We start from the raw sequence: 13,104 nt of genomic DNA, 5'->3' as shown, positions 1-13,104 counted from the left end.
GATTTAAAGCTACAAACTGTTAGAACTAAGGCCATAACCAGAGGTATAAAGGCATAGTGCAAAAAAAAAAAAATCTATTTGGTATTTTTAGCTGAAACTTGAAATATATCATTTAGGGACACATGAAGCCAAAATTAATATGTGTTAAAGTAGTAGATTATGAAGTCCAAAAATCTGAAAATATTGAAAAAAGCCTAATACACTGGTGGTTTTAGCATTCACATGAGATTTTTTTTTAAAAACCTTTATTTTACCAGGTAAAATGTTCTCATTTACAAATATGACCTGGCCAAGAGGCCCCAATACAATCAGGTCCACTACACATAGATACACATAAACATATTGATTTAATTTTTGTTTACAAAAGCTAAAAATTTTAAATAAAATTAAGAATAATTATTAGTCACATCTCACAATCATATTGCTACATTAGACTCAAAAATACAATTTTACATAGTCTAGAGTGAGCGTCAATGTGACTGTAAACTACACTAGAACATCTCTCGAACTAACCTGCTACGGTCACCAGGTGGAGCCACATGGTCAGTGCTAGGAGTGGGTGGGGCTCCGTCTGGTTTCTTCTTCTTTGGAGGAGCTGCAGCCTGGTCTGGGTTGTACTCCTGGTGAGGAGCGAGAAAAGAAACACATGAAAGCAGAACAAAGTAATGCAGGAAATAAAGAGCAGAGATGTTATACATGTATTCGTTTGATGGCTTGGTGTTGCACCTCAAATGTGGGCCAGTTCATGTGCATTCCTGGGCCGTGGTTGTTGCTGAACCACTTCAGATCCTCTTGTGTGTTTGCAGCCAAGATCGTGCGCTCCAGTTCTCTGTATGTTGTGGCATAGCTGAAGAGAGGAAAATGGAACAAATAGTGACAATGAAAGTGCCAGAAGGGACCTGCGGGTGCTGCCAATTTGGCATCAGAACCAGCAGTGTAGTTCAAATTCTAGGTTGAAAGAGATCCAATATTGGGTCATGACAGGACTGAAGTGTCTCCCTGAATTTTCGGGTGAAGCTGGAGTTCTCCACAGAGGAAATATTTACCCTATTTTGTAGCAGGGCGTTGGTGTTTATATTGCCAAACCATGGCAACGTGTAATGGACTAAAAAGAGAACAATCACCCTGCAGCTTTGTGCCTCTAAATACAGGATAAACCAGTCTGTCTGGGGTCATATTTCAACACATATGGGTTACAAAACTATTTAAGAATATTTTTTAGCAAAAGTGGCAAAAGTGTGCGGGCAGCTATTTGAGGCAAGCCTATGGATCAAACTATTGCTTTATGATAAAATGTGTTCTACTAACAGTAATTTAAATATTTAGCATAAACTCCTCCTCTGCTTCATTTTTCATCCCAGTTCATTTCACGTTCACATGTGTAAATATCTGCTGGTCGCTATTTAGCTGCATCTATATCCATCTGAGCAGCTGTGTCAGTCTTAGTAGGAGAAGACTGAACTTCTACAGATTGCTGAGTTGACTGAAGCGGCAAATCATCACTTCTCTTGCAATCAGGGTCACGACTGCTGGTTTGCAATCAGAGTGAGGGTTTACTGCCTACCCTGCCTTTTTCCTAAAGTGACTTTAACGTGCTATCTGAGAGTGTTCAGACTGCATGGTGGCGAAGCTAGTAGGCACACATTTGGTTTTAGTTGTTGCTTTTGACCTCTTCTAGTTGATTCATCTAGAGAGAAGCACTGAGAACACAACCACAGGTCTTTTGGAAGCTGTCCTCCACAAGCATTTTCTGGCTTCTCTCTCCTTTTCTTATTATCTCTTACTATTGTTGGGAAAACTGTGAAGACTAATAAAAATTTTTTTGTTTCCTTCTGACTGGAAATTACAAGCAAATGCCATGCATTGTAGTATTTTTCATGCTTTGTATAATTTGGTCTTTAAGAAAGAGAAACTTTGTAACCTTAGCTCTTGAGTGCAACCAGTTTACAACATCGAGCCAGACTGCATTGCACACATCAAGTAATCGCAGCCCATAATATTTGTATAAAATAATGAAAATAGTGGACCATGCTTCTCTCCCAACAACAGCTGGGATAGGCTCGATAGCTGGGAAAGGAGCAAAAATGCTAGAAAAAAAAATCAAATCAAAGGTGAATAATTAAACCTGAAAATCACTTTGCCATATTTCATGGCTCTGTTTACTAAATGCAGCATTAAAAGAAAAGAATATGACAAGCATCCACTCTTGAATAAATTTCAGTTTGTCAGCAATGCCACTGACTGAATCATTGGTTAATTAGCACTGTGAGTCTGAAAACTAATGAAAAACACACGCCTGGTTTAGGTGTCTGCTGAAATTAATCAATTTGCAGTGAACTGTCTCGAATGTGACACAAGACGAATCAGACTAATTTAATATAAATTTGTATTTAGTGCGACTACTTTTGATTACAAGTAAAACTGTGTTTTAAGGATTCATTGCCTATGTTACATGTGTCCACACCGGATAGAAATAAAGTCTATATAATGACAGTTTCAATGGCTGAAGTCATTCATAAATAAATAACACACCAAAAACAAACAAACAAAAAAGAAATATGAGCTGAGCCAAACTGCAGAGTTCACATAGTCTCAAACCAGCAGCTCTGTGAAACCTTAAAAAAAAAAAATCCCTCCCGTCTTCCATTCTGACTAACCTTTGGTTCTCGGTGAGGTTAAGGTGGCGTTTGATATCCAGCAAGGCCTCCTTGAGGAAGGTCAGCCTTTTGACTTCATGCTGCTGGCACTGGTCAAACACCTGCTCCATACTCTCCATGTATTGTGGAGTGCACTTGCTTAGTTCCTCCAGAGACTTCTCATACTTTTCTTTAGCCTGCAACAGACAAGAGAAAACACAGTGAGTCATCTATGGGCAATAAGCAGTTGAGAATAATCTTATACTGGGCCTTGCACAGCTCATCAGTCCATGCAGGGTCTGTAACTTCCTTTTGATTGGCTGCTCCTTGCAAAGAGAACCTTTGAACAGCAGTGGCATGGGGCTGCTCACAGAACCAGAGCTCCCCTCTTTTTGACATCAGGCAGATCCAAGAATAGAAATGAACTGTCTAAAACAGTAGTTTGAAGCCTGGCTCATAGGGATTACTCGCACATTTGCTGACCTAATTATTCTGAAACTTTTGGTCAGAAAATCAGGAAAAGCATAACAGACCCACTTTAAGGTTCTTACCTTCTGCACATCCTGTTTGCATTTGTCCACTTTCTCGTGGAGTTTCTTCTGCTGGTCTGGTGTGACAGAAGCTTCAGTCTTGCCATTGGCCTCTCGGGCTGCAGCCAGCTTCTCCTCCTTGCAGGCCATGTGGTATGTTTTCTTAGCTGCCTCCATCTGTAGAGTCAAACACGGGCATTGTTAGTAACACAGATACAGTACATGATCTGATGGTTTGATTAAAGGAACACAAGGATGGAAATGACCTTAATCACTATGTACAGTATAACTATATAAATAATGTAATGGCTTTGTATCAAGGACCAAAGCTATATTGTTCTATGTAGGCTGCTCCAAATCACTAGTGAATTGTATGATATATGTAATTTTTCCCCAGTATCAAAGTACAGGTATCAAATTAATCTTCAGTCAAACCAGTATTTGATCCTGATTAAGAACTGGCCTCAGGTAGCTGGACCCAAATTGTGCCAGGAACTTTTCAGTGATTAGATCCTTTTCACTGAAAGCAGCTGCCTGCTAATGTCAAAAATCACTTTATTCAAACGTACTAGAACAATAAGGTTTCAAGATGAGCTGCTAAAACTCAATATTTTAAGGCTGAAGATAGCTGTAGAGCCAAGTGATCCTTTTCACTCTATTTACACTCTTCAACTGATATATTGTGAAAATTGTTATGGAAAGGGGATCATTTTAACTTAATTAATAACAAGTAAACCCTACCAGTAATGTCTACCACTTATATTGCATCCTATTACAATTATGAGTGATGGATGGACAGATATTCCTGTTACCACCGTCCTGTTACTCAAAAAAAAAAAAATTTGTCCTCATCTGCCTCACCTCCTTGAGCTTTTTGGCCCATGGTTTCTGGGCCTTCTTGAAGCCTTCCTCTGCCTCCTTGGCCTCTTTGAAGCCTCCAATCATTTGCTTATGATACGCTTCTTTCTGCCAGTTCTTCACTTTTTCAACATCTTCATTAAGAAGGTTGTTCTTCACGTCTTGGTGCAGCTCGCTCACTTTCTCTGCCTCAGTCATCACAGCCAACCAGGCCCTCTCCACAGAGCCATACTGTGGACCTGCGAGTTGGATTAAATTATTTTATTTGATTCCAAACAAAATTTCAGGATAATATTACTCAGTAAATTTTCAAATAGACCAAACATCAAACTGAAAGGATGCATACTGTCTTATTATCTTGTTGAAACTTCACCAAAAGCTGACCTTTCTCAATGAGTTGTCTCCATCTCTTTGACCAGGCAGTTAGCTGATCGCCATAGGCTTTCTCTATCTTGGCACGCTCCTGCAGGCAGCCCATAAGATCATTGCAGAGCCGATGGCCATCATCAAATCTCTTGACAGCACGTTTGTAGTTCCCCACCTGAGAACGGAGAGAGATAAATGAAGGGACTTGCAACTAATTTGCTGTAAAATATAGCAAACATGCAAATATACAAAACTTGGGCAATTTTTATACTACTGAGACTAATTGAAGTATATCATAATATGAAACATTTTATAGATCTGTACAGTGAAAAAAATTGTTATCATTATGATTATAATAGAGTTAGAGATTGCAGTATGACTGTGAATACAGTCATGTGAAGCAGCAGCCTATAAGGTGAAAAGAAAAGCAGGTGCACTTCCTCAAACGGTCATCTTTGCAAAGCACCCACACAGTCTAGGAATGCAAGTAACTATCCAAGCTTGCTGCCTAACCAGATGCACTCCACCCTGCCATCCAAACAGGGTCACGTCTGGCTTATAAAGCCAATCGGCGATGACACAGTAGCTGCATCCATCTTTTATGTACAGTTTATAAACCCAGCACAGCAATCATCAAAATGCGTTGGCAGCATTAAATATAGAAGCTACAGCAAATCCAAATAGCATCACGGTATGTCCTTTAATTTGGAAACTTGATATATTGTCTTAAAGGGAAAAGAAAATGCTCTTAGCTAATTAATTACACCTCACATTCATAACCTCATTGACATAAAAAATGCTTTTCTTTGTCTATTTTGGGAAAACCACAAACCAGAAAGTTCTCAGACAGTAGAAATTTACAACTTTTTGTATTTGAAACAAATCAGCAGGAGTGGGCAGAGTTACAGAATCCCATCTCCTTGTAATAATATAGTAGTATAGTTCCACAGTGCCACACGATTTCTGCACAATGACAATAAAATACATCTCTCTGAAACTGTTTGCAAAAATACTGAAGATTAGCTTAAGAATAGAGTGCATTGCAAAAGTGATGTTTTAACACACAGTTTAACTAATGAACTGGGAACTGAGTATGTTTCATTTATTGCATTATACACTATGCTACTTCATAATTGTATGCACATTTTAAATCCAAGCAGAAAGCAGCTCCAGCCAACTTAATTACTTGATTAAAAAATATCAAAGCTGTTATGATACTCAGGCAAACACATCAGAATTAAGAGGGTTTTTTTTGTCAAAATGATTCTACTGCATTTTCTTTTACATCTCACCCCCTTAACTGGGGCTACCTTAAAAAAGCAGGGCCAGACCGAGTGACTCCGCCTCTTTTGTGCCTGCAGGCGGGTGTGCTCATGGTGCATGATGAAGGGAGAGGGGTTTACCCGTGCCTGTGCATGTGTAGTTATGCAATGACATGGGTTTGAGTTTGTGTGTGCGGATGAATGTGTGTTAGTGTGTGTATGTGTGTGGGTAGCTGCTTTAATCCTCTTGCGAGGTGTAATGCAGTCAGATACTCAGGGATAGATGACAAAGTAAAGACAGAAATATGGCAGACTGTGTGTGTATAGGTATAAATACATAGTTATATACAGCATAATACCAACACAGATCATGGAGTGCATCTCTGATCTGTTTGCTGGCTGGAGAGATGCGCTCTGATTGGTCCTGACATGAACATGCATGTTTGGTTACTGTTTGAGATGAGTGCTGCAGGGAGGCCATGAGACAGGTGTTTAACGGTATGAGTTTTGCTCTATGTGACAGTTTGCCAAGTCACACCAACAACAACACGTCGGTGTACTGGTTGTGCACATGAAAACACACCTGAGCCCTTGTGTTTGTGCTGTTGTAATGCCATTCTGTGGTTGTGTGTGGATAAAACACAAACCTTTCTGATGACAAAACATGAGAATACAGCATTTTTTCCTGGAATTTATAAACCGTAAACTGACCTCAGCTGTGTTGCTAGTATAGGCAGGTGCATGTGGTGAAAGGCTGCCTCACAGTGACTGATGACTGAGGCTCTTTGTTGGAGTCTCTGTGGCTAAGAGCCATGATACAAAGAAGACTCTGTACTCTGGGAATTCATTATCGCTAATTTGGGGGGGGTCCAATGTGTATGCACACACACACACACACACACACACACACACACACACACACACACACACACACACACACACACACACACACACACACACACACACACACGGTTGTGTTTCCAGTAGGGCACACAACCATTACTTGCCTAACTGCAACCCTTAACACAACTTATATGATCTAAAGCAAATATGATTTACAATGCATTTACAGTACTATTAGAGTCAAATTGGAAAAAAACACTTTATTGAAGAAGTACTTCTTGCAGATTCATATTAAATCCTTAGATTTTCAAAAAAAAGTTATTATGAAACTGGCCACAAGGAAATCCGGTAATGTCGTTAACATTCATCCACTGACTTTGTGCCCAATATTCAAAATTTCATATATACTGCTTTATTTAAAGAATGTTTTTCTTTTCATAAAGAGGAAATGTTTATGATGCCCTTTGGAGCAAGAGAAAACAAAAACCACACAAGTCAGCCGTGCAAAAAATGCAAATAAGCCTTTTATATTATTTACCTCTTTGGTTTATTTTTCCTTGTTTGACATCTTGTCTTTGCGTATTGTCTTAAACATGCCAGTTTGAATTTCCTTGAGCTGAAAGCTTCATAAATAAACCTGTCTTACTTTGCCTCATACCACGTGTGAGGTAAATTTGCCTTTATTTTGAGCACTGTGAGAATTCTGGTAGGTGCACTTCCAGCTCATTAGATGGCAAAAATCAAAGTGAAAAACAAAGGCAGAATTTGATAGGCAGATGTAAGAAAGTCTAATTTGATTCCTGGTACTACAGCATCAAACCTCCTTTAAAGTGGACCCCTACACTTTTGAACATATCAGCAAAAGTGACTCTCAGTGGGGCTGGACATCATATGGATATAAAAGCCTCATTAAGATGGATATGAAGTTGTTACTTCTAAGAACAATAATCTCTATTCCATGATTTCACTGATGGCTTTGCTTAATTTCAGGAGCCAAATCAATAGAAATGGAGGGTGAGAAGTTTTTTTTTTTTTTTTTTTTACAGCTTGAAAATCCGTAAGAACAGACATGATGGCATCTGTACCTCCCAGAAGCTGTCCATGGTGTCGTCAGCACCTGCACATTCATCGTAGGAGCCAGACATTTTCCTGGTTGAAACAAAGCACTTCAATGACTAAACCTGTCCTCTGCAGAAGAGCTGGGTTCCTCATGCACTGAAAGAGGCAACGAGAAAAACAACAATCAGAGACAGTAACATTACAAAACTACACAAAATCAGCGAAAACTTTAGTTAAAAATACTGGCAAAGCTGGACTCTGTGTAACACAGATGCAACAACTTTTTCCTAGTAACTCAAAAGAATCTTTCAGGGTGAGGGTTTCTATTTGAGGTGTTTATAATAATGAGGTAAAAATAGTCTTCTCCGCCATGCATGCAGCACCGTGCCCTGAGGAATGAGAAGATTGGTGTGTCCTAGAAAAGACATCACAGAGACTGGAACATCACACAGCTGAATCCTTCCACAGCAAAAACCCTCATCCTTTTGACACATTAAATCTGAGAAATTGCTGACACGCACACAAACACACACACGCAGTACACATCCATAGTTACAAAAGTTCAGCTGCCTGGAAATGCACCTTGTGATAGAATCATGTAACTAATGCCCTAAAATAGAATGGAAACAAATACACTGAAACAAGATCAACACTCCTATTTATACAGCTAAACATGTCCTTTAATTATGCTGTTTATTCGCTGATTACTTAGTAAGGTCTACATAACACAGTTCCTCCTGGATTTCATCAAGTATTTAAGGTGATTTATATTTATTTGTTTGACATGCGCTCAATACCCTACCACAGAGGTGCAAACAGAAGAAACTACTGGCCATTATATTGGTATTGAACTCTGAAGTCTAATCCATTTTGTCCTCATGACTAATGCCTTTCCCTTGACAGAGAGTTCTTCATAGCAGTGCAACAACCAGTATGACAATGAAATTTATAGTCATGCCTGCCATGGTTTCTTGGTCTTTATAATTACAGTGGATTTAATTATGATCTAATTCTGTACATGGTCCAGCAGAGCAAAATACAACTTTTAACTCTACTAACACTTTTAATTAAACCGATAAGGAGTTTTGTAAATTATTATTAAGGAAGGGTGTGATTAATTGATTCTTAGTCTGCTTAGTCCAAACTGAGTGATGGTTAGGCATGCTAGGTAGAGGTCAGTGCTGATGAGGGATGACTCGTGGCCATTTCAGATTATAAACTGACTCAGCGCTCTGCAGCTGGCTGCATCACAAGGAATATTTTGTTCAAATAGTACCATAGCCCTTCATGCTTCATCCTTCAACCTCCTTCTGCAGTCAAGTACAAATTAATTCCTGTAACAACCTTCATCCCTGGAATGAGTCATGAAAAATAGCTTTCTGTATTTGGCTCAGCTTGAACTGGCCTGACCTCACTTTCTGTACGATCAACATAAACAACATAATTTTCCCTGTGAGAAGAATAAGAGGCTTGAAACCACAAGGTCAGTTCATACAGGGAAAGTATTATCAGTAGCAACTTTTGTTGTTGTTGTTTTTTTTTTTCAGAGAGTCTGCTCATGAACACATTATCAGGGAGTTCAGCAACTCATTTGCACCCTGTGTGATTGATTCTGTCTTTGAGGCTCTTCAACAGTCAAGGCTTTCATTCATTGACTGTTATCAAGAGTGTACTCTCTGCTGGTGCAAAATACCAAAGAGCTATTCTAAGATTTAGCTATTTTACTGTCACAGACTGAATTGAAGACAACTCAAGTCTTTCAGCTGCAGTCAGAATTTTTTTTCCTAGATCATTCATTTTCTCTTGTGTAGCAGTAGCTCTAAGGATTAAAAAAGATTCAATGTTTTCTGTTTGAGTGAGTGACACAGTTCACAACTGCGCATACTATAGTTATACTGTTAAGGGAAAACAGTTTATTTGAACACAAAGAAATAGAGAGATGTTTTTTTTTCTGATTCAAAGAACCTGTAGACCTACAGACTATCATTATAAACCCACACAGTGGAGCCAAAGCAAGATAGATGCATTATATATCTATTAGTACCCTCCCATCCAAGGTCAAGAAGTGAAAGAAAAAAATTCAAAACATATTCTTGCTGCTTACACCACTGCCACCAATAAGCCTTTTTAGTCAGTGCTGTAATTTATTGTGTGTGCCTTAGAATGGGGAACAAACTGTGAGAAATAAGACAGGAAAAGCTTATAACACACTGACATGCAAAATGTGTTCAATGTGTTTTTTTTTTTTTTTTTAAAGAGGACATTTTAAATTTGAATCTGCTTTATTTCAGTTACTGACTTTAAGTGGATGGGAGTGGTCAAAACTGATCCATTACTTACAGGAATGTGGAACAGGAGTGTAAAGTTCCACTTACCCTGTTCCTATGATATTGTACACCTTGCAGCACCTTTTATAGAAAGTGTGATCAGCAGGGTAATACCCTCAGTAACCCACTTCTCAAAATTGAGGACAGGATCCCTTTCTCTCAATCCATGTGACACAGAGAAAAATACCAACCACACTCAACAGACATAAGAACTTTCAGTCTTTTAAAATAAATGGCAGCCACACCCAACTTCACTGAATGCTGTTTAAAGACAATGAAAAGACACCAATTACCTCTCTGACCTCTGCTGAAAAAAGGAACTCAATCTCCCATAATACCCCTTCTCTTTATCTTTAGAAATTATGAGCTCTCTTGTCGAGAAATGAGAAGACTGATCAAATCTTACCAAATATGAAACATTAGCTCATGCCCTTAGCTTGGCTTACTTTAACTTATGGTAAATGGGAACATGGGCTGAAATGGGAACAGCTAGGTAACAGTTAGCCTGGCAAATGACTGCCCCTCCATGAGCCTGGTTCTGCTGGAGGATTCTTCCTGTTAAAAGGGAGTTTTTCCTTCCCACTGTTGCGAAGTGTTTTCTCATAGGGGGTTGTTTTGACTGTTAGGTTTTCTCTGTAATTATTGTAGGGTCTTTACCTTACAATATACAGTGCCTTGAAGCGACTGTTTGTTGTGATTTGGTGCTATATAAATAAAATTTAATTTAACTGACTCTGAAAGATAACAAAATCCAGAAATCAGTACATTTAAGGTTCACTTAGGGGATTCATACTCATATTATGCATGCATGCATATATGAACACAAGAGGAGGGTAGGCCTCAGTTTCTGAATAAAAATTCAAATATGTCTTTATATATGTAGTAAAGTGCAGTGCAGTGAAATCCATCCACTGTAAATAGTCAACTATATGATGCAAGACAACCTCATGCAGCTAGAAAGTTAAGCAGCCCTAAAGTAGCAGTTCATAATCCCAGCAACTGAGAAACACCATTGGTCCAGCTACCTGTCCCACAGCCAAATCACCCAATAAGCCTTGGCATAAGTGACTACAATACCTAGTGACATCAAAGCCAGTTAAGCTCTGGCATAACAGCAGTGTCCCACCTCATAACACAACTGATACAAGTTTAGCCAAACCTGGATCCCTCGGATCAATGTTACGCAATGTTAATGATGAGAAAATATTAGAGGTAATTCTACAAGCATGTTCACAGATTCCTCAAGACAATCACAAGCTTCACTGTAATCAGATATGTCTGAGGCATGGTTTATAATATATATATGATAAAAAAGAACTTTGAAGTGAGATTATTTATTTAAAAATAAATAAATACAGCGATCCATCACTGATACTGGCAAACCTAAGCACATGCCATCAGCCCAAGCTTAAAAGGTCCAGCAGCACAAAGAGAACACATGACAGAAAAGTCACAGTTTTGGTCCACTCTGAGAGAGTGCTGTGTGTCCCAAGAGACGGAGGGGCTTATACTCCAGTTATTGAGGTTAATCCACCTGAGTGACTGCGAACACACCTCTCATTCCCCTGTGATTTAACTGGTAGGAATGTCACAGAAAAAACTGTAGCACATTAAGTTTGGTACAGATGGTAGTGAGTAATGACAAAGGCCTGCATAATAACTTAACACTCAAAGGAGCACACAAATGGTTGTTCTGTGCAAATCCATTTGGAACTGAAAATCACAAACAACCCACACACTGTAAAAAATGCTGTCAAAGCAATACTTTCCGTAATCGCCTCTTATGATTGCAGACAGAAAAAAGGACATAACTGAGTACTACAATCCAAACTTCAGTATATTTGCTAGCAACTACCACTTCTTCTGCACATTCACTTACCATGTTTGACTCCATCACTGCAAAAGAAAAAAGAAAAAGAAATTCCCAAATTTGAAATTGAGCACAACTCCTTTAAACGGCACAATCCTTAAACTGCAGTCCAAATGTGTCCTTTGCAGTCGGTACTTCAAATGATAAATGATATGTTGCAAATTTTATTTCTGCAGCTTTGACCTCTGTGGCCAAAGTAAACCCAGAGAGGACGATAAGTCTGACCAAAGCAGCGTGTCTCAGAGGCTAAGGGATAATCCTGCAGTGTACCATTTGAATGGCTTTAGAGGGGGAGGGAGTTCACCAGGAAGAAGAGCAAAGAGGCGGGTAAGACAAGTGAGACAGAAAGAGTGTGAAGAAGAATTTAATATTGACATGAAACTGCAATATATCACAATCTACCATATACCAACAGAATAGCACTACTGTGAGACTCTACATACACTGATCAAGGATGACCACTTGCCTAATTTTGTGTTGGTCCCCAATGTGTTACTACCGAAACAGCCCTGACCTGTCGAGGCATGGACTCCACTAGACCCCTGAAGGTGTGCTGTGGTATCTGGCACCAAGCAGTTGGCAACAGATCCTTTAAGTCCTATAGGTTGTGAGGTAGGACCTCCATGGATCAGACTTGTTTGTCCAGCACATCCCACAGATGCTCTGGCCAAGTCAACACATCAAACTCAGTGTTGTGCTCCTCAAACCATTCCTGAACCATTTGTGCTTTGTGACAGGGTGCATTATCCACCTGAAAGAAGCTACAGCCATCAGGGAATACCATTTCCATGAAAGGGTGTACATGGTCTGCAACAATGCTTAGGTAGGTGGTACATGTCAAAGCAACATCCACATTGATGGCAGGACCCATGGTTTCCCAGCATTGCCCAGCTCATCCAGCTGCTTGCCTTCTTCCCATGATGCATCCTGGTACTAGGTGTTCCCCAGGTAAGTGATGAACACACACCCGGCCGTCCATGTGATGTAAGAGAAAGCGTGATTCATCAAATCAGTCTACCTTCTTCCATTGCTCCGTGGTCCAGTTCTGATGCTCATGTGCTCATTGGAGGTGGTTTCGGCATGTAACAGGGGTTAGCATGGGCACCCCGACTTGTCTGTAGCTATGCAGCCCCCTACACGACAAATTGCAATGCACCTTTCTATCAGAATCAGTATTAACTTTTTTGGCAATTTGAGCTACAGTATGTTGGATTGGACCACATGGGTCAGCCTTTGCTCCCCACGTGCATCAATGAGCCTTGGCTGCCCATGACCCTGTTGCTGGTTCACCACTGTTCCTTCCTTGGACCACTTTTGATCGATACAGACCACTGCAGACTGGGAACACCCCAC

At 39.7% G+C, this 13,104-nt stretch overlaps 1 protein-coding gene across 2 annotated transcripts in view; it reads right to left on the bottom strand.

Moving 5' to 3' along the window:
- The window catches only part of pacsin1a (protein kinase C and casein kinase substrate in neurons 1a), a 35,993-nt gene that overhangs the window by 4,595 nt on the left and 18,294 nt on the right, over positions 1-13,104 (bottom strand). Inside the window, exons 1-8 of one of the 2 annotated variants that reach the window (XM_030734804.1) lie at positions 11,761-11,992; positions 7,581-7,710; positions 4,409-4,565; positions 4,028-4,263; positions 3,188-3,343; positions 2,658-2,833; positions 727-847; positions 514-620 (exon numbers count right to left, since the gene is read on the bottom strand). In XM_030734804.1, the coding sequence (XP_030590664.1) occupies positions 514-620; positions 727-847; positions 2,658-2,833; positions 3,188-3,343; positions 4,028-4,263; positions 4,409-4,565; positions 7,581-7,640 (1,013 nt within the window). In that variant the 5' untranslated portion in view covers positions 7,641-7,710; positions 11,761-11,992. Of the gene's footprint in view, positions 1-513; positions 621-726; positions 848-2,657; positions 2,834-3,187; positions 3,344-4,027; positions 4,264-4,408; positions 4,566-7,580; positions 7,711-11,760; positions 11,993-13,104 lie in introns of those variants that run through there. The other variant, XM_030734805.1, reaches the window with a different exon arrangement.

Source organism: Archocentrus centrarchus, chromosome 7 (assembly GCF_007364275.1).
Source record: "Archocentrus centrarchus isolate MPI-CPG fArcCen1 chromosome 7, fArcCen1, whole genome shotgun sequence".
Classification (NCBI taxonomy): domain Eukaryota; kingdom Metazoa; phylum Chordata; class Actinopteri; order Cichliformes; family Cichlidae; genus Archocentrus; species Archocentrus centrarchus.
The sequence above is the reverse complement of the archived record's forward strand: the minus strand, read 5'-3'. Positions and strand labels throughout refer to the sequence as shown.